This window comes from Pangasianodon hypophthalmus, chromosome 4 (assembly GCF_027358585.1).
Source record: "Pangasianodon hypophthalmus isolate fPanHyp1 chromosome 4, fPanHyp1.pri, whole genome shotgun sequence".
Lineage (NCBI taxonomy): Eukaryota > Metazoa > Chordata > Actinopteri > Siluriformes > Pangasiidae > Pangasianodon > Pangasianodon hypophthalmus.
Window position 1 is genome coordinate 24220021 of NC_069713.1, and position 22594 is coordinate 24242614.

General features: G+C 38.6%; 1 protein-coding gene across 2 annotated transcripts in view; it reads right to left on the reverse strand.

The window, feature by feature from the left end:
• Positions 1-19291, reverse strand: part of amph (amphiphysin) — a 36499-nt gene extending 17208 nt beyond the window's left edge. The window contains exons 1-8 of one of the 2 annotated variants that reach the window (XM_026936998.3): positions 19144-19291; positions 10977-11057; positions 9241-9295; positions 9015-9109; positions 7726-7821; positions 7445-7552; positions 7222-7307; positions 3578-3653 (exon numbers count right to left, since the gene is read on the reverse strand). In XM_026936998.3, coding sequence (XP_026792799.2) covers positions 3578-3653; positions 7222-7307; positions 7445-7552; positions 7726-7821; positions 9015-9109; positions 9241-9295; positions 10977-11057; positions 19144-19212 — 666 coding nt within the window. In that variant the 5' untranslated portion in view covers positions 19213-19291. The remainder of the gene's footprint in view (positions 1-3577; positions 3654-7221; positions 7308-7444; positions 7553-7725; positions 7822-9014; positions 9110-9240; positions 9296-10976; positions 11058-19143) is intronic. The other variant, XM_026936999.3, reaches the window with a different exon arrangement.
• Between the last annotated feature and the right edge of the window lie 3303 nt (positions 19292-22594).

Consider the following 22594-nt stretch of genomic DNA (forward strand, 5'->3'; position numbering starts at 1 on the left):
AAAACTTTCAGCTTCTAATGGAATTTTCTTTCTTGATAATCAAGTGCAAATAATAATTTATTATTTATTATAAATATATAACAATATATACCATATATGGTGTAGACTGAAATATGAAATGCACCTAAAACTTCAGTGTGAAACTAAGTTATTTCAACATACATTTCCACCTGGCTTTTATTACAATATGTTCCAAATCCTCAGGCAGAAATTATCTGGTACTAGAACAACACTATGATACTGCAACCACAAAATGTTTGCTTCTTTTTGCTATTCCTTCTATTAATAATCAAATAATCAAATAGTAGATGCTACTTGTTATTACAGTCAAAAATATTGAATTATATTGAATACTGAATATTGAATATACATTTGATCTTTCATTTGCATGCAGGAAGGAATTGAGACAGAAGGAAAAGCAGATGGTTGGTGTAACACATCAGTTGTCCTGCAGAAGGCAGCATCGAGGATGTCTGTCACTACTGAGCAAAACAAAATTAAAATGGAGCAGCACCCAAAATGACTCAGTGTAGTACAGGCTAGACTACAATGGCTATTCTGCACACTACACTCTTCAGGTTAAACATGAGCTCTGGTGTCTTCACACCGTAGAGTGAAATGGAATATGTAAAAGCAGGAGCACTGATGCAACCACAAATAAACAGCCACCTCAAAAAAACACATCTAGATTACATAGGTTTTATACACACCCACACTCTCTCTTATTAGAAAGGAAGAATTGAGAAGATTAAGCAGATTTTTACAAAGTAAATGCCTACACATTGTAAAAATCAGCAGTGGACAAATCATAAATTCATTAGCTAGCACACAGAGCAAGTAAAACCTCTAGTATCATGTTTGAAGGTTGCCCAGAAATACAGTACTGTGCACAAGTCTTAGGTACATGCAAAGAAATGTTGTAGAGAAAAGATGCCTTCAAAAATAATGAAATTAAATGTTTCTACATTTAACAAAATACTATGAAGAGCAGTAAACAGTAATAAATGAAACAAAGTCAATATTTGGTGTGACGATCCTTCGCTTTAAAAAAAAAATAGTAGTCTCAGGTACAATTTGTGCAGTTTTATAAGGAAACTAGCTTTAGGTGTTACTGAGTATCTTGCAGAAGCAGCCACAGTTCTTCTGGAGACTTTGACAGTAACACTTGCTTCATATTTTTGCAGCAAAACCCAGCAGCCTTCATTATGTTTCTTTGAAAGGTGTCTCTTATCTAATATGCTGCTTACTTTACTGACATACAGTTTTCTGTAACATTTAATTTTGTGCAGGAAAACTCATGTTTGGAAATCTAAAATGTTTTTGTACTGAATCAATAATGCAGAAGTCATAAAATAAAAATCTATAACAAAGTTTGTACTAAAAAAAAAATAGAGTGCCTAAGACTTTTGCACAGTACTGTATCTAGGCTTTAAAATGATAGATAATATAACGTATGGCCAAATAGTTAGCTAGTTAAGTATATCAGCAAAGACTAAGGATACAAACAAGTATACCACAAAAAGTCAGCAAGTTGTTGGTCAGCTTGTGACTAAGAACTACATACAGTATGTTGGTGTTCTGTCCTCATATCGCACATAAAAGACATTTGAGTCTGGTCATCATCCTTTTCTCTTGATATGTTTAGCTGCCAGGTGACTGTTTCTTCTAGAAGGAGAGTTACATGACAATTTGTCCTGCACTTTATTTTTCTCACTTTCATCAGTGTTTTTCACATACCTGTGTGCACTTGATTCTGAGTGTTGATCGGTCATACGTGCATGCTGATTAATCCGCCTAGTAAAAATCATTCTTCTATCAACCAGATCAACTCAGGTGATGTGTTTAGTGCAGCAGGTGGTGGGATTCAGCATGTATATGGCGCACTATAGTTACAGCATCACAGCATCAAGGTGTCACAACACCACGACGCTCATTATGTTTAAACATATACTAAATGAATAGTTTTGTTTTTGGAAAAATCAGTAACTAGGTTTTCTGTTTTCTGGTTGTTGAACCTACTTCTGTAGCCATGGCAACTATGAATAAAAAACAAATAGCTTGGATATGAAATCTGCTTAACCCTGGTGCCTGGGCTACTGATGTGTCCTCCCCTGTGAAATACTCCATTTGGATAATATGCACCTGAATTATTTATTAATATTCATACATTAATAAATGCATAGTTTGTGTGGGGTTTTTTTTGAAAATGTAACGTGTTTCACAACCAAGACTTGACTTATTAGTTCTAGACTATGAAACCAGACCTAACAAAACCTAATATTAGTGTTAGTAATAATGAACTCAATTGTTCTTACTACATTTGCCTTTTTCTAAATGTGATCCAATAATATAACAACTTAATGTGCCTCTAATGTCTCACTAAAACATGAAATAATAACCGTCTCTCTTTCAATTCCCTCTCTCTACACTGATATTATTCTAAAATACAGAGTAGGGGAGGAATGGAGAGAGTTAGAGAAAGAAAGAGCGAATGACTGATTGAGAGTGATAGATACAGAAGTGTTTGTGGTGAGGTTCAGTCTGGCTCCCCGCTGGCTATGGCAGTATTTATCCACAGCACTGCACTAAAGCTAAAAATACACCACACACACTCGTCAGACGCTACATCACGACCTCTAATGATAATATATCTAGATGCTGTCTAATTGACAGGTGGATTGTCCAATGGTTAGCTTCCAAACAAAAGGGCCTAAATATAAATCTAAATTTATGTTTGTTTCCAGGTTTAAGATAAACCGTCCTCAGCAGATTAAATAAGTTCTGCTCAACTGAACCTTTAAAAATAAGACAAAGGCTTTAGTGATATCTCAGTGTGTTTTAGGCCACAAATGTGTGTTTTAAAAAAAGAATTCAGAGGGGACCATATCACTAAGCTAAATCTAGCAGATGCACAGCATTGTTATAGAGTTAAATAGGCCATAACTATCTCTGCTGAGAAAATCAATGTCTGCACTGCAATTTAGAAAATGTGCATGCGAGAACGCTGACCTTTTATGGATAATAGTCAACTGCAGCACTGCAAATCCAGCTGGGAGGAAGATGAGATTGAAAGGGCAATAATAGTCTCTGCTTCCAAGGAGGAGAACATGTTTTTCAGTGCATGAAAGCAGTGCTTGCCAGACATCTGTTACATTGTGTTTAATGAACAGATTACCCATTTTCCACATAGTTATATCTCATTGCTTAAATTTATTCTTATTATGATGACTTCTACCAATCACTTACAGTCATATTTCTGAAGGACCACATGGCTGGCTATAGTCGGATAACTGGATGAGAAATGCTAAGAACATTAATAATCACACATTTTTGGTCCTAGGAATCTAGGAACCTCCTACTGTTAGTTACATTAGCATATCTCTTACTATGAGTCATGTTATACTACAAGAGTGCAAAGGAGCCTGCTCATTAAGCAGAAATGAGCATTGCAGTGATCACAATAAGCCGTCAACATTCGTTTTTTTTTGTTGTTGTTGTTTTGTTTTTTTTGTCATTTCATGTCCATTTAGAAGAAACACAATTACACAAATGGGCTTTTTAAAAAAGCGTGACTTACAATTGAGATTTCCCTGTGAAATTTGGCTTCCAGGCTGCTGACACTCTTGAAGGTGTCCACATAAAAGCCCACTCGACTGCAAAGACAAGAAGAGAACTCTATTAGAATACACAGAGGACTCATGCTTCAAGGTCCCATTCAGCCATGAAAATGCTGACATCTATGTCTCATAGCACTGTATGAAGACCCTGAATGTTAAGACCTGCAAACTAATATTAAAAAGCAGATGTACTCCAGTCTGATAGGCATTGAGTAACTCACTGAGGCAAATCCATACCTCTTATACCTATTGATCCATCATATTATGGATATACATTAGTAAAAGTAATGTAATGCAATCTCAGAATATCAAGATACTTGTTTAAGAGAAAGCTGAATGAACAAATACATTTTTATATTTATTTTATGTCTATATATTTTTCCCAGGACATGACTGAGCAGAACTCAAGGGACAAACATGATTGAAACGATTATGTAAGCACACTGCTGTTCCTCTTGTAAGCGGCAAATACACAGTCACTCAAAATGCTACACTCACTATAACACGTATTGTTATAACACTATTTTATTATATATTAATACACGTCCATGCCAATTATAAGCTTGTCATGTAGGATATATAGTACTGAGCAAAAGTCTTAGGCACAGTAAATTCAATTCAATTCAATTTTATTTGTATAGCGCTTTTAACAATGGACATTGTCACAAAGCAGCTAAAGAAATGCTGTACAGCAAAATGCCTTCAAAAATAATAAAATTAAACGTTTAAAATAAAAAATACATAAAAAAATCTGGAGACTCTGACTGTCACACTTGCTTCTGTTTTTGCTTGTAAAACCTGATCTCATTATTGTTTTTGCTTGAACAGTGGTCTACTATGTAAGATGTTACCTTTTTTTACTGGCATACAAACATTTTTTTGTTTAAAAGTTTCATTTTAGATGCACATTTTTGGAAATCTAAAATAATGTTTTTTACTAACCCAATAATGCAGAAGTTATAAAATATACATGTAAGACAAAATTTGTATTAACAAAAAAATTAAGTTGTCTAAGACTTTTGCACAGTACTTTAGCTGTCTACAAATTACGAATAAGTACTCTATCTACCAGACTTCCATATGCTCTGCAATAGAAATCTTGGCAACCACAGCAACATAATCACCCAGGTTTTATAAAATCACCTCTGCAGCCCAGTTATATAAAGTCATTTTAACTCACCATTAACGTGCAGGATATCATTATCATTATATCATTATCAGACTCTGAGTACATAAACGTTGCAGTCCCTAATAAATCATTCTGAGCCTCATTGAGAATTGCATTTTTAATATAGCCCCGCAAAAAGTCCAGCAACACCATGCAATACCTTTATTCCTGACACGATACTTTGCTTCTGTTTATTTCTATGCACACTGCAACAGTCCAATAAATAAGCCATGTAATTTACAAGCCCCATTAAAAGAGACAGATAATATGCCTCAATGCTGCTACAACAAACTGATATGCAAGTCAACTAATTCAGCTTACATGAGAAACGGACATTCTCCTGCTTTAGCTAACTTAAGACGTGCCTCAGCATCCTTTAGCATAACTCAGGAGCATACCTGTGCTCTGTTATCCTGATGATGATGCCTTGAATGTGTCCTGCTGCCATGTTACAGAGCAAACTGCACAAATGGACACACTGGGCTACAGGGAAAAGTGATGTTTGAAAGAATTCAATAGTATTGATAGGAGCAGATCACTGGCAGAGTATCAGACTGGAGTCCTTCCTGTCTCACCCAATATGGGAATCACCTCGGGTGTAATGAACTGAAGCTCCAGTTATTTAATTCACATGCAGCTATTTGAAGACTGAGTCTTTTAATTGAGTATTTGACAACTACTGAAAGGAAAATAATGGGTTAAAATGTGGGCACTGGGCTCTTCTGTATAATTTCATAGTCTACATTTCTTTCTCTCTTTATTTTAATCTCTCTCTTAAAGACTCACAAATGCAAAAGTCAGTTTTTTCACTGTGCTACATAGAGTACATTACATGAGTACGTTCACTGAAAGTATAATGAGAAAGTATTTAATTGCTGCTTTATTAATTGCTTTGTGTCTTCTTCATGGCACAGTGAGACAAAGAGAAACTACTAATGATGCAGTGCAGAGCAAAGTGATACAACCAATTTTCATGCAATGTACATAATTTTATGAACTGCACTTCCATTAAGTACAAACATCTAATTATGGTGCTCAATAGAAAAAAGCAAATAATGTTCCCTGAATTGAGCTCATAATTATAAAGTCAATTTTCTTTTACAATTACAATTTTAGTAGTTGTTAAAAATTGTACACAATAATCCACTATCATACTAAGTGTTCCCCAAAAAGGTACTGTTATGACCCACCCATATCTGTGGTAATCTTTCTGTTTGTTCTCTCTGTGTGTATTGTGTATGTTTATTTCAGGTTTCCCAGAGGTCCAGTTCATTCCAGTTCCACTTCCAGTTTTCCCTGTGCTTCATTATTCCCTGTCACCACTCCATGGCTCCTTAAGGCATCTGCAGTTTGGATTGATTAGCTTCATGCTCATTTGTTACCCTTCTGTCTGTAGTTTTTATAGATTGATTGATTGACCTGATTTTTTTTGTATGCTGTGCACCTATTTTTGACTGTTGTTTGGATTTTTTTTGTATTTTCTTGATTATGTATATTTTGTATATAACGAGTTTGAGTTATATGAGTGTAGGATGTGACTGCCATTTTGCGTGCCGATGGGGTTTATGTGTGTGTTTTAGTACAGTAAGGGAGAAATGGAAATTCTGTGTCTAGTGTTTGTTGTCATTTCTGTTATGTCCCAATCATTTATGTTATGTCCCGGTCTACACTGAAAAAAAGAATTTATTGAATTTACTTAATTCAAATGCGTACTTCAGTTCCACGTGAATAAATTGGGTTGCATTAACACAACTGGTTTTGGTACAGCCATACAGGATTTAATCATGTATTTTCCAGGCCCTGGAATAAAATCAGACACCGTGCAGTCACCCAGGACCCCAGTGTCATAAGGTGGTAACATTACCCACTGCACTATCATGCCACACATGAGTTGTACCAGTTAATTTAACACTAGTCATTTCTTCCTGTCAGTGCCAACATCCTCACGAGATTTTATGATGTAATTGGATCATGTTAATACTACATGAATGATAACACTCACTGTACATAATTCAAACTTGTAAATTAAATACCTGTTTAAAGTAAATTTAGTTTGAGCAATGAAACGTAATATTTTTACGTAAACTATATAATCCTTTGTTTCAATGTAGGGTCAGGACATAGCAGAATGGTTTAAAGAACAGGTTATGAATGGGTGAGATTGTAGGACTGATACTTAGAAAAATCAAAAACAAGCACACGGTTCACAAGCATCAGTCAAAACCAACATAGAGCAAGGTAATGCGTGAGCATTAAACTAATCAGTCTAATTCGCAAATACATGAAGTAGCCACAACAAACAGAAAGAAAACCACAGATGAAGGCCACAACTACTGACCTTAAAGTTTCTTTCCCACCAATTTATTCATTAGAACAATTCATTAATGATGCTGTGATTACTGCACAGTTTCAGTGCTCTCTTCAAAGATGGCTCACCTGTCCCACAGACTGGGCAGCTCATCCTGCAGATCCACATTCAGATCATCAAATACTTTCTGCGCCTTTTTCAAGTCTTCTTCTGCCTGCGTGAAAACATAGAATGGGAAATCAGGTTAATCTTTAGCACATGACCAATAAAGTAAGTACTGTCTACACAACCATAATCTAGGTACAGTACACTATACAGGCTATATAGTGCATAAACCATATCCTCCTGTACCTTTGAGACCTTTCTTTCATTCTTAATGGCGGAAGCCTGCAGGGTCTCGAGATGGTGCCTTGCACTGTCGTAGTCAATTAACTTTCTGCTCCGCTTCGCTACACGCACCTAGAGAGGGGGAAAATAATTATCAGACCTTTGCTTTACAATCAAGTTGCCCTTTTCTATCAAAAACAAGAATAGCAGTGATAAGCTTCTTTATACCCTCAGACTGAACATGCACACATGTTTAATTAAACTAGTACACTGACAGAGGAGTCATAAAAATTGTACAGTGGTACCTTGATATCAGGGAACTGGGCCAAATATGTGTCCAGTGCTAAGATTGTGGAGTCCACCAGTTTTTGATGGAAGTCTTCCCATAATGCATCACAATTCTACAAGAGAGTACAAAGTGCTGTAATTATCCAGTTCAAACGGAACAAGAGAATATGAGAAGAACTGGCAAATCTCCCACATCAATATCAATGAAGTGTAGCTCTGAAGGCAACAAAAAGAACATAAATTATGCTTTCAGTGCATCACAAAAGATAGTTACTCATAAGTCTTTGGATTCAACATGAACATCATTCTGAAAAAGGAGGATATTTGGATAAATGGAACAACCAGTGAAACGTGCTTAGTCATGCTTCGTCATCTGAGATTCAGTCCTCAAAAGGGACATTTCAAGTGATGCTATTAAAAGCCGTCTGCTTTGATCAACTGCCAACATGGTTTAGTAAAAAGGGATAGATGGCATTGATTGAGTTTGATTTTCCAGGGCCTTATCATTGCAATTGCCTTTTCCAAGGAGTTTATTTTTACCTCATAATTTATTTAAATGACATGCATTTAAGCTTCCACTTAAAGCCTTTTTTATGTTGATTTTAGTATAGGTAAGCAAGCAAGGGAAGATTCTGTTATATTACACTACATATTGTGTCTGTTTAAACACTGACAACAGCTTATTGAAGCTGCAGGCTATAATTTATGCTATTAAAATCCATCTATGGGGCCTGGTGGTTTCATCAACTGTTTTCATCGCTATCAATAAGGATGCCTTTTTTTTTTTTTACTACAATACAGTATCAGGTATGTTTCAGTAAGTCATTTCTCTAAAAGGGATGAGAGTAAAGCCATGGCTAATGGAGACAGTGCAACTCAACCTGTCTCTAACTGACCCAGAATGCCCTGACAAGCTTTCCCACTCATCCCTGATGCTATTTCTGGCTTTAGATGATCTTACTCAAATCTTATTTAAACGCATCTCCCAAGCAAGCTATTTTTCTTCTAGTTGCTACAGTAAATGATTCCATGTGCACACAAAACCACAGAGGGAAATTCGATCGTGCCTCACCTTGATCCTTTGCTTTAGAGACGGGTTTGAAATACAAAGCCCAGGGCCTCCCTTTAGTCATTCTAGCAGGTTTCTCATAGCCCAGCAAATAGACACTACCTAAGCTGTAGCTGACTAATTAGTGCAGCCTTTTTCAGGAAGGAAGTCGTATGTTACACAACATGTCTGATTTAAAGCCAGTGTTGAATATATAGTTTCTTTTGGATTAACTGAAACAACTGAAATTACACTCACCTTTCCAATAGACATCACATCATCCTTGCCGTGCCAGTCAGGCTCGTACACTTCGTGAAGAGATTCTGTCAGATTCATGGAGGCCTGCTGCATTCCTGCAGTATTACCATAAAGCAGGCTTAGCTAAGCACTCTTATCCATCACTCCAGCAGCATCGTTTACAGAGGGCTATTTATTTTGTGTGTGCACGTGTGTGTTTGTGCGAGAGTGTGTTAGGATGAGTCACCTTTCACAGCTGCTATATAAGCCTTCATCTCCCTCTGTAGCCTTGCACCCTCAGACTGGTGAGACAAAACAAAAAAAGGCTCAGAGCATAAAAGCACAAAGCAGCACCAGACCAGTATTTACCTAAACCCTTTGAGCCAGCAAACACAAGGGCACACTATACACCATATCTGTCACATACAGGTTAAAGGTTTTAATTAATAAACACTTCTTAATATCAAAAATGAATGCCACAAAACAATGTTAGCATGCATGCAATAGAGACTGATTGCTAGATTGGCTTGAATTAACAGCTGTCCAGGGTGCTATACTGTTTCTGCCACCAGATAAACAAGTGGGACTAAAAAAACAATAATGCAAAAGCTAAACAAGGCAGTAATTTTATTTAAAAAACTTCAGGGTTTGCACGATGATGTGCGGGTACTGGCATTAATGTGAGGGTTATGTACTAGCTGATATATTGGTGAAATCCTCCTGCAACAAGGCGAGTGACAGACACTGACTCTGCAGCTTTAGTCTTTAGGTTCCATCTGGATTTTATACAGGAAGAGGCAGTGAAGAAGTTTGCAGTACAGACAGACAGAGACAGTCACATAGAGGAGAGGAGAGGAGAGGAGAGGAGAGCAAAGGAGAGCAGAGGAGAGGAAAGGAGAGAAGAGAAGACAAGAGAAGAGAAGAGAAGAGAAGAGAAGAGAAGAGGAGGGGAGAGGAAAGGAGAGCAGAGGAGAGGAGAGAAGAGAAGAGAAGAGAAGAGAAGAGAAGAGAAGAGAAGAGGAGGGGAGAGGAAAGGAGAGCAGAGGAGAGGAAAGGAGAGAAGAGAAGAGAAGAGAAGAGAAGAGGAGGGGAGAGGAAAGGAGAGCAGAGGAGAGGAAAGGAGAGAAGAGAAGAGAAGAGAAGAGGAGAGGAGGGGAGAGGAAAGAAGAGCAGAGGAGAGGAGGGAAGAGGAAAGGAAAGGAAATGAAAGGAAAAGAGAAGAGAAGACTTTTTTGCTCTAAGCTCTAGCAGGCTGATATATAAAACAGTCTAATCAGGATTAGTGAGGACAGGTGGAAAGGGCGGGATTAGGCTGCTGCTTTTCTTCACCACAGGCATGCTTTGCCAATAAAACACATATCCCTGTTAAATTTCATTAAATTCGTCTCCTACAGACTGTCCTAATTATACAGTATACCTATAGTGGAAATATATAATAAAATAGCAAACTAATCCAATATTAAAACATAATGTTCTAAAATTTTAATCCCAGCAAAATACTATGTGAGACTTAGGCCATAACTCATTAATGTGTGTGAATATACAGTATCTTAATCATTTCTCACTCATAGTTCATAGAAATGAGCGAAGAAACGATAGGAAAAGGGGCATTATGATTATTTCCCAGATATAATCTTTTTTTTTAACCTCTAAACATCAACAGCTTTGAGAGTTGAGCTTTGAGCCTATATCCCTGACAGAATAATTCCACCTGTTTCCCCAAGTTATGAAGGTGAAATAATGAATATTATTTATTATTACAATGTGCTTTTCGTTATATCAGAAGATTTTGCAATATCAGAAGATTAAGAGCAACATTTGTATTTATATTTTATAACCAGTCTCATAACCAGAAACAAAGAGGAGATAAAAAAAAACCCTGAAACCATGACACAAATTCTAAAAGCATAATCTCGGAGCATCCTAATAGTGTTATGTAATCATAATATGGATGATTCTGATGATTTGATCCTAATATCTCACCTCCTGTCTCTTGAAGTTCTGAACACACTGTTCAAACTGCTCATCTTTTGTCTCATCAGCCTTCCCCAACTTCTGCAGCACCTGGAAGAAGAAAGCGGGAAAAGATCATCATCCACTGCACAGAGCTCACCTTCATGTTATGCATATCATACAGTATAGTGTACTATTAAACTAGTGGCTGTCATGTCCATTATGTCTAATAAAGCTGGTGTATTTGGCAGGCATCATCAAAAAGGAAAATACACATATTTCAAATAAGAAACAACATCGATATACTTTGGATTATTATTAATAATGTTCCACATCTGATACTGTAGAGGAAAGATGCTGGAGGAAATGCGTACAGCAGGGAAACAATGCCCTGTGCACCAAATCCTCTTAGAAAGCATGTTTAACTGGTCTGGCCCCAGCATGCCCTCAAAACATTAACATAAAGTAGATCCTCATTGGTTAGAAGACGGTGAGTCTGACACGTTTGAATTAATTGTTCTGTCACTACATAATAATTAATATTTTTAGACTAACAGTGATATAGAGTGTAATCAGTTCTTATGTGTCCTTTGGTATTAGAGCTGTGTAATATAATGATAATTACAACACACTTTTCTGAGATATCACACTATCGTTAGTACCTTGGTAGCATGATGTTAATCAGAGTATCAAGTAGCTAATATGATGGTAAAATATAGTTTTGTTTTCCTGAATGGCACAGTATTGCAGTGGGTAGCGTTGCTGTCTCACAGCTCCAGGGTCCCTGATTCGATCCTGAGCTCGGGTTACTGTCTGCGCTCAGTTTCACATGTTCTCCATGTGTCTGTGTGAGTTTCCTCTGGGTTCTCCAATTTCCTCCCAAAACATGGCTATGCTTAACTGCACCTTGGTGTAAAGGAGTGTGTGAATGTTTGTGCATGGTGCCTTGCGATGGACTGGCAACCCATACAGGATGTATTCTCAGCCAAGGATAAGATCTGGAGTTTTCAATCTTATAATACTAGCAGTAACATGAGGTTTAAATGATATAACTTCCCAGAAATTGGACAGATTGTTTGAATTGTCTAGTGTCTTCAAAAAATATGCTTTGACTCGTGTATGTTCATTATAAAGAGTATATTCAGTACAATAACCGAAATGTAACATTAACTATGGCAAACTGGGCTTTTTGCTGCAGTAGACTGAGAGGCTTTTATGCATATGTAAAATAGCTGCAGTTAATTCTGGTTGCCGTAGCCATGGCTGTCGTCGTTGTCTCTATTATGTTCAGATTGTGTTTAGATGAAGTTTCTTCTGTTCTTCCTACAACTGTCTTTCACTTCAATATGGTTCTTTAGTGTATATTAATACAGCAGCAGTCCAACAGCGAGACGCTTAAAAGCATCAGCCAAATGAGTACCAGTAAATATAAAACACACTTAATGGACCATACCAGCTCAAAGCTAAACTCTTCGTGTCATCTGACTCAATAAAACTCTCACTGAATTTACAGCAGGGAAGCATTCCAAAAAACAAAGAGCGATAACACATGCCAGAGCGAGACACCTGCTACCATTTTCAGCACAGGCTGCAGGTCCTTATGGTATCTGTGGGTCCACTGCTTATAAACCATTCATAAAAATCAGATTGTACCTCTTCTATATATATTTAAGAGCCTTGTTTTCACCCTACGCCACATTGTCCTACATGATCTGATTCTCGGCAAGCATATAATGAACAACTATGCTCACAAATTGGTCTTTAATGTCCTCACACAGCAAATTTCAGCAGTGTGAAAATTCTCACCTCCAGCAGTAAACTAGTCTCCTACACTCAAAATCCTTACACCGCTCTCACACTGGTGCTGTTGCTGTGCAAAAGCTTCTACGTAAAGGAATCAAGCCACATAACCAGATTAACGATGAACTCTGATCAGAGAAAATAACTCTCAGTTTGATGTTCTGCTGTCAGATAGAGGGATTAACATTCCTATTACCATTACTAACTCTATTACCAGTGTAACATTAACATGCATCATTATGCATGAGTTATGCAGCTGTGTACAGAAGGGAATCTGTGTGTACAATGATGTCGTGACACAGAGCTACACAGTGGGCCACCAGGGAGCACACACACACGCACACACACACACATACACACATATACACACACACACATATACACACACACACACACACACACAAAACAGGATTACTACAGCTAGAGCTACAGCATAATCGTGATATTCCATGTGTGTATCTGCTTCTCTAACACACGCTCTCAGATATGTCTGTCTGCAGATGATGATTAATGCCAACACATGAGTAATTGTCTCAGCAGATGTAAAATTATATGTAAAGCAGATTATTCGAACATTATCGTTATATGGAAAGAGCACACTTTTTTAAAACATGGAAATACGGTGGATTCCAAAAGTCTGAATTTTTTTTTCCATTTAAAATTGGAAATAAACAGGTTTTACTAAGAAAGTAAATGTTCAATATCTTGAATATTTAATATTCAAAGATTCTGCACTATTTCTAGGTCCCTATTTAAATGTAAGCAAATTTATGATACTGACCATGTTAACTGCTTTGTACAAAAGACCTGTTGAAGCATGTGTTCAGACGACACTCCGATGGATTTGATCTAAAATGGATCATAAGGTTTTGCACAAACTTGTAGAGTCCTTGCAGCTCGAGTGCACAGTGACATTAAAGCAAAAAGGGGACAAATACTGAAATTCAGATTCTACTTTTCACAAGTTGTTGTCAATAATATAATTTGTAATGAAAATTGTTGTATTAAATTAGAAAAGAATGCAAAATAGAAGCTTTTTCACTAGTGCTCTCAGACTTTTGGACTCCAGTGTATCTATATATACAAAGGAACTGCATATAGAATGAAGCTGAAGTATTCTACTAAAATCTGTATAGGTCCAGTTACAGAAAATTCCTTTTTCCCAGATAATAGAACAACAGTCACCTTTCAATGCTTAACCATCACACATTAGTTTAAGGCTATGATTTCATGACTACTGTCATTGATACGAGAAGAATTAAAGCATACACCTTTGGCTAATCATCTTAAACATTCTGTTTTCATCAATTTTCATAAATAAGCCATGTTGTCAGCTCAAGACAGGGTAAATAAAATTGAAAATTTATAAATGTCTGTTAAAACTCTCCCCTTTGTGAACTAACTCTAGCTAGTCTCTGGTCCGATGATCTGCCTTGAGTTAAATAATTTACATAAATGCATGTGAGAGGATAAGCTGCAACCGAGGCTCTGCTATAGAAACTGAACTAGTTTGACTTTTTAAACACTCAAGTAGCTGTACTATGACCAGTTTTTTTCATATATGTATTGGCTCTGCTACTGTATTTATTCAAATACTCAGTTCAGACCATTGACATAGTTTGCTGGGTCTGCATCCGGACCACTGTGCGCCAGCTGACGAGCCCTGGAATAGCCTAAACGCTTTGTTATTCCTCTCCCTTCCAAAACATTTGAAGAAACCCTTGTATTTAAAAAAGAGTAAAATGATGCATGCACAAACGTCTCAAATTCCAAAGGAAGGAAAGTGTGGCAATGCAATGCTTCTTTCCACCTGGCACAGATGCACTAACCTTACTGCCAACACACCATGCAGACACAGCCAGCCTATAAAATATTAACAGCACTCGGGCCCCAAAAGCAAACCGTGACCACTGCTGAGCCTTCTCTTCTTCTGCAACTCCAATTCTTTTAATAGTGCTCTTTCTGAGCATGTAATATTAGCATCTGCTCAATTCTGGGCTATAATTATAAACGGGTATCATTTGCTCTTAGCACAGGAAATACAGCCAGTCCTGTAACAAAGTGTTAATTATACATGTCACCTTGTGTTCAGCCAGAGGCCTGCATCCACCAACCGCCTTCACTGTGTGCAACAGCTAAGAAATTTCAGCTATAATTAGCAGATTGATACTTCTAGTATTGATTGAATACTGTGTATTGCAAAGATCTTATTTGCTATACAATACACTTTTACATAATTATACTGCTGTAGATTGTGCACAGATATATTAATCAGCTAACATGAGTGTTTTTCTTGATATTTTGTAACCAGTGGGGTCCAATAGGAAAGAGATCTTTCACCACTTATCATATTATCTGTCCTGGCTGAGGATCTCGTATTCCACCAGGGTGAACTGTACGCTTACACGTGTACATGTTTGTCTGCAGGCAGTCATCTTATAACGATCACAGGAACCCAGATATCTGGAAAATGCTGAAGGTGGTCTAATACGTGTCTAATACTTGTGTAATATTATATCAAAACCAATACCTAAAACAATCATCTGACCATTTGTGGAAAACAAATCAAGCTGAATGGTCTGGGCTTTTCTACAGCACATAACAGCCACATTGAGATTTTCACTTCCTGTCTCACTGGATATAAAAAGACGAGCAATCCTCTTACAATGACACTTCTCATGTTGGGAAAGCCCAGTTTGCCTGTAGGCTACAAAACATTATATTTCAAATTAACTGCAGCGAAATGTGTGCTGGGAATTATAGGCTACAACTGAAAGGAAAAGAAAAACAACTCAGCAACAACAAAACACATGAGGGGATTTCTGGCTACAACAAAATATAAAGCAGGTTGTCACATGTGCCTTTGTAAAGATGACTAGCACATATTAAGCACAATTTTAATTATGCAACGTAATCTGCAATATAGACTTTAAAAAAAACAAAAAAGTGTGTAAAGTGTGACAAACAGCCTCTGGCTTCCTTTGTATAAACAGAATAGACTTAACTTATTATTCTTCTTGTTTTGTTATTATGTCTGTTTTAACCAAATGGTTTGAGTTAAAGTGCTAGAACGCAGCACACATTAGGGGAAGCTAATAGCGCAATTAGCACCATACAAAGTGTGTGCTCAGCTAATCAAATAAGCCTACTTTTCTCAAACATCGTGCTGTTGTGTAATTTCAATTATACAGCAGTTAGTTTCGGTCCACTAATCTGATTGGTCGAGCGGTGTTCCAAGAGTGCTAATATTTAGTATAACCACACTGGGACGTTTCACTGTGTGTATCACTCCGCTCGTCTGTGTTCATTACATTAACATTCTACTTCCTAGTTCGACACGGTTACTACTGTAGTGTTAGTGACATCATCAACTGACATCATCAACAGACATGGCAAACGATAATTTTATGGAATATAACGTTTGACGTAAAATATGAAAGCTTGTCAAATGAGGATGAAAAGGAAGAAGGGACACCAATTTTATTGAAAGCACCTTTAACAAGACTGTACAAGTCAATGTGAGCTAGCTAGCCAGCTAGTCAACAAGTGAGCATAGATTCTTCAGGACCTATTTCCGCTAGCGGAGCAAAAATAAACCATATTGGCCATATTGTGTCCGAAATGTCACCTTCTCCATTTAACCTCAAGCACTAAAGTATTTGAATAGGTTTGCTATGTAATAAATAATGTTACCCCCTTTTTTTAACATATTGTTCTTTTCACAACATATGGCTAGGCTTAAAGGGCTCATGAAACATCTCCTTTTCTCTGCAAACATAATCAAGCTTGCAATTCACGTGGAAACACAGTACAGTAACGTGGGTATTCTCCAAAACACGGATAGTTTTAGGTGCTAAATTCTTTAGGCTTCAAAGAATATGGAGAGCTTCCTCGTTTTGAAAATACCCGTGTTACTATTGGTGCATGGTTATCACGTGACTTGCAAGCCTGATTGCTTTTGCCGAGAAGAGGAGAAGTCTCCTGAGCACAGTAAGTGGGCAATGCTCAATATGTTAATAAAAAAGATGTAAAATTATTTATGACATATCGATTTTATTCAAATAGCGTAGTGCTAGAGGTTAGCTTGATTAAAATACATTGTAGCAGAATGTCACTGAGCAATCGAGTGAAAGTTTGATATACTGCTATGCAACATATGCTTATGTCAGTAGTTTGATATTCAATGTATTGAAGGTGCTGTAGATAACTTCCATGCGAACGTTTTTTCTGTGAGACTGGGTTGCTTTCCTAGAAACGCCATGCACAAGGTGGGAATACACCCTGTACAGGATGACACGCTCATTCACACTTAGTGCCAATTATCACAGCCAATCTACATACTGGCATGTTTTTTGGAAGGTGGGAGGAAACCAGAGAACCCGGAAGAAACCCACATGAACTTGCAAAACTCAGGATCAAACCTGGGACCCTGGAGCTGGGAAGTGGCAGTGCCACCCAAGACATTTTTATTCAGGATAAAACTGTATGTATTTAAAAAATTCAGTGATACTGTATGTTGAGGCAATTGTATGATGACTTCGTAAGCAATAATTATTTGTCAACTATGTTGGACTCAAAGCTCCAGTGCAAAACTAAAGAGGTAGATTTTTTGCAGCAAAAATGCCTTGACCCATACATTAGATTTCAAGATTCAAGACTGGCACACAACGTTGGAGTTGGTGGTAATGAAGTGAGGTACAGCTCAACAATCAATAGTAAACCATACACTAAACAGCGCAGTGCAAGGCAAGACAACATGCGCATGAAATCAGCATGGAGTCAGTTCAGTGCACAGGTAGCAGAAGAGTATGTGCAAGTGAAAGATGTGTAACATTAGTGACTATAAAGTAATACCACCATAATACCATACAGCAGTTCAGACTGGAAGAGCCTCTGAACAGCTCTCTGATGGCAGAAGGAAGCGTCTTATTTTAGTTAGTAAGATTCTGTAGCTTTGGGGGCATGGTGGTTTAGTGGATAGCAGTGTTGCCTCGCACCGTGCTTGGGGCTTGGGGGTTCAATTTCCGCCTCCACCCTGTATGTGTGTGGAGTTTGCATGATCTCCCCATGCTTCAGGGGTTAGGCGTTCAAATCACACCTCCGCCCTGTGTGTGTGCGGAGTCTGCATGATCTCCCCGTGCTTCAGGGGTTGGGCGTTCGAATCCCATCTCTACCCTGTGTGTATGCAGCAGGGGTTTCCTCCATGTACTCCGGTTTCCTCCCCTGTCCAAAGACATGCGTTGTAGGCTGATTGGCGTTTCCAAATTGGTGTGTGAGTGTGTGTGCGATTGTGCCCTGTGATGGGTTGGCACCCTGTCCAGGGTGTCCCCTGCCTTGTGCCCCGAGTCCCCTGGAATAGGCTCCAGGTTACCCCATAACCCTGTGCTGGATGGATGGATGGGTGGATGGATTGATTGATTCTGTAGCTTCTGTCAGATGAAAGCAGCTGAAATACAAGGTGTGCTGAGTGGGAGGGCATCAGAGGACATTTCTAAAGCTCTTGTCTGAATGTATCTGATGTACAGGGATACACTGATGTTGTATCATGTCCATGGTCCATGTCCATTTGAGCTGGATAAAATATTTATCTTTAAAAAAAAAAAAAATCTAAGGAGCATGTCCACCTCCTCGAGCCACAATGGGTTAATTTTATGCATGCCTAACACCCCCCTCCCCCGCATAAGGAGAGAGGGATCCCCCCTCCCCCCTGCCTCTTTCCTCCTTCCTCCTTCCTCTCTCTGACCTTGCAGGAAAATATACACCACAAAATAAAATCTTGTAAACAAATTTTACACTGAACTCCGAACAAAGCAAGCTGTTGGTGTTGCTATTCGTGAGACGCTGTGCATAATCTGCCCTGCTCTCTCGCAGTCACGCAGGGAGTAGGAGCAGTTGCTGCAGAGCGGATGTAGTGCGCGACTGTAGGGAGCGCACACGCATTTGGGATTCAGCCTGTGCGCGTGAGTCTGTTATTAAAACGGAGGTCAACTGGATTTCCTCACGCGAGCTCGCTTGCTGTACATGGATTCAGGATTTCTTTTTTTATTTAAACTACCAAATTTGTAAAATGTCTTCATGGTCAGAGTGTCACGAAATGCCTTTTCATTAGTCGTTTCATGTGAGATTGGAAGCTGTGAGGAGACGATGGAAGCGACACAAGAAACCATTTGCTATTTAAAAGATAATTGTTATTAAGATAAGCGAGGAGAATTCATCCTAAGCTTTTTTTTTTCTTTACCACAAGCTAGTGCTCCGCCTTTTAGCTTCCCTGAGCATCTTCCCTTAGCAATTCAACCGTGGAGGGAAAAAAAAACACACACACACACAAAAAAAACCTGATAGCTTATCTTGTGCTGATAATAAGTTATCAATAAGCAAATTCAGTTTAGCGTCGTACCTTTTCCTGAGCCCGGCTGAGCTTCTTCTGGACGTTTTTGGCGAAAATGCCAGTCTTTATTTCTGCCATGGCTGCTCAGGGATTGAAACGGTGGCAGCGTTTCAGCACCTACACGGTGGAGGACAGCGGAGGAGGAGGAGGAGGAGCTGGAGGAGGAGCTAGGGCAGGAGGAGGAGCTCTTAAAGCCACACACCACACCCCATCCCCCGCATTACCGCCACACACCACCCGCACACCTACAACCACACTCGAATTACAGCCAATAATACTGCTATTAGTAATAATACGTCAATACAGGGGACCTTAATAGTTCAGAATTGCGCGTCCAGTCCACCTCTCTCTCTCGCGCGCGCTCTCTCTCTCTCTCTCTCTCGCTTCTACGTCAGCGGCTTATCCACTATAGACAGTTTGGCTGCGTCCCAAATCGCAGCCTGTGCTGCTACTCTACTGAAGAGCGTGTCAGCTGTCGTCATAGTGTTTTGGCTCACTATTTAGTGCAGCATTATGCGGTTTTGGACGTAGCCTTGTGAGTGGCAGAAGGGTCCCAGTGACTCATATTTAGGCCACGTTTACTTACAGTTTAAGTCACAGAGAGAGATGGTTATAATACTTATATATATATATATATATATATATATATATATATATATATATATATATATATGTGTGTGTGTGTGTGTGTACACACACACATTCACCATCCACTTTAATAACACCTGTACACCTGCTCATTTATGTCAATCATTATCTAATCAGCGAATCATGTGGCAGAAGCACAATGCATAAAATACAGATCACGAGCTTCAGATAATGTTCACATCAGAATGGGGAGAAAGTGTGAGCTCTGTGACTTTAATCATGGCAAGGTTGTTGGTACCAGATAGGCTGGGTTGAGTATTTCAGAAACTGCTGATCTCCTGGGATTTTCACACACAACAGTCTCTAGAGTTTACACAGAATGGTGCAAAAAAACAAAAAACATTGAGTGAGTGACAGTTCTGTGGGTGAAAATGTGTTGTTGATAAGAGAGGTCAGAGGAAAATGGCCAGATTGGTTCAACCTGCCAGGAAGTCTATAGTAACTCATATAATCACTCTTTACAACCGTGGTGAGCAGAAAAGCATCTCAGCATGCACAAAACATCGAACCTTGAGGTGGATGGGCTACAACAGCAGAAGACCACATCAGGTTTCACTTCTGTCAGCCAAGAACAGTAAATTGAGGCTATCATGGGCACAGACTCACCTAAACTGGACAGTTTCGAGTTTTAATGTATAGTTATATAGTATAATATTTTTTATTTTATAATTATAATAAATACAATATATAATAATTATATATAGCATATATATATATTTGTTTTGTTTTGTTTCATTATTTTGCACAATGATTGCTTTATAATGATGCTTATAAAAGGTCAATGGATTCATCGTTATGATTTCATATTTAACTTACCCAAACATCAAATGAGCATGTCCCATAGTTTGTTTTTTTATTACATTTTATTTTTTGAGTCTGTGCTCATTCCCCCTCTAAAATCTTCAAGATATCTGCTCAAATATGTACAACCTCACTGCAAAAATATGGTGGGGTGAATTCTGTGTGTGTGTGTGTATGAAAGAGAGAGAGGTGTCCATGCACCTTTGAGTTGCTTTTGTTGGGTCAGTGGCTTGCTCAGGATCACAGGATAGGAGTGTGTGTGTGTGGGTCCCTCTGTTTCTGTCTCATCCACCAGAGCCATTGGCATTAACAGCGCCAGAACATGCGTGTCTCTCCGTCGCCCCTTCAGCTGCCAACTGCACCACTGCCAAGCTGCTCACTCGAACACTTCAGGTTACGGGATTGTAGCTTGTGTGGGATCGGCCTGGACTGCACGCCCCCTGTGGGCCCTGTATTTTATCGCTGGTAGTTTCAGCAGACAAAGCATTATGCACCAAGGTCTTTTGCAGACATACTGCTCCCACTACCAAATGCAGACATAGTGATGATGTCCTGACCAGAGATTATGATATTATCATTTATGTGACACACATGGGCATTTCTTTGGTGATTTTCTAGATAGAATTAGAGTGGCTGCCCCAGTCAGTACAGGCTGGTCCCTCCACTGTGGAGTTAATCGAAGATCTAAGAGCATGGCACATTGCTCGGGAGAGAGGAAAGGTTTATGTGCGGGGTCCAAAGTGGCTGGCACAGTTCACACTCACAGAAGCGTACAAAGCAACCTGCCAAGTCTTCCCTACATAGGATGCCCTTTGGGGCTGCAGCTGAAGTAGCTGAAGTAGAGAGAAGAGTTCAGGCTTCAGAATCACAAAGCCAACAGAACAAAGCAGACTGGCTGAACCAATGGTCCTACGTCCGATGCTGATGACCATGTTGCGGTACAAACTCCAGTTTCACCACTGACCTTTAACCTTCTTTGGGCTCAAGGCGTGACCAATTTTACACCCCAAAATAGTTGCCATTCTGACCCAAGAAATTTGTTGATGCTTGATTAGAGTCATGACAGAAAAGAATGATAGCTGCTGTTCAGAACAAGAGGTTCTATTCAATGCATTTTCTTGTTCAGAAAAAAAGATGTTGGCTTTCATCCTATTCCGAAACCTGAAAGTCCACACCTCCACTCCACTTTTGCAAGCACCCCTTCTCAACACAAAGACATTTGTCACTAAATCCAGGGAGTCGGATGCAAGTGCAGAGTGTCTTTAATGGATAGACAATTAATAAACAAAGAAAGACAGGAAAAGAACCAAAAAATTAGAACAACTAAAACAGCAGACTAGACTACAGCAAGACAAAGTAAGGGGACTTCAGCATGAAAAAAAAACTACTCACAGTACAAGTACAACAACATATAATGCTTGGCAACTAAGGAGGGAAAACACAGAACTTAAGTAGAGAAAGTATAGTATTAGTATACTATACTAATACTCAGTATAGTATTCTCCAATTAACTAGTGATCACAACTAATTATATTATATTGTATATGTTATTAACTATAGTAACATAGCATTTTAGTATATTATATTAAAATATAATGTTTAAATAATGAGTTCAAGAAGCTTTAAATACCTTTGGTGTGAAGGTGCATCATCTCAGTATTGCTGTGTCCCGTTATGGGACACATCCTCAAGGTTTAATTCTGTGCTTAGTTTCCATAATTTCCCTTTGGAGAACCCTTTTTTCCATTTTAACATCACTCCTAATACAAGAGTCTACAGTCGTCACTTCAAGGGTGATAATTTGATTGAGCCATCGACTCCCACAGGACACCAACTACTGAAGAAAGGGGCTGTGCCCACTTTGTTCCAGTGGAACAACTGTTCCACTTCACCACCAAGGCACACTGGGGTATGGCAGAGGAGAGAAGTTTCCACTCCACTGAATGCAGATCCTGTGCCTATGGACTTCCAGCATCAAGAGCGTGATTACTGTTCATCTCTCATTCTGGCA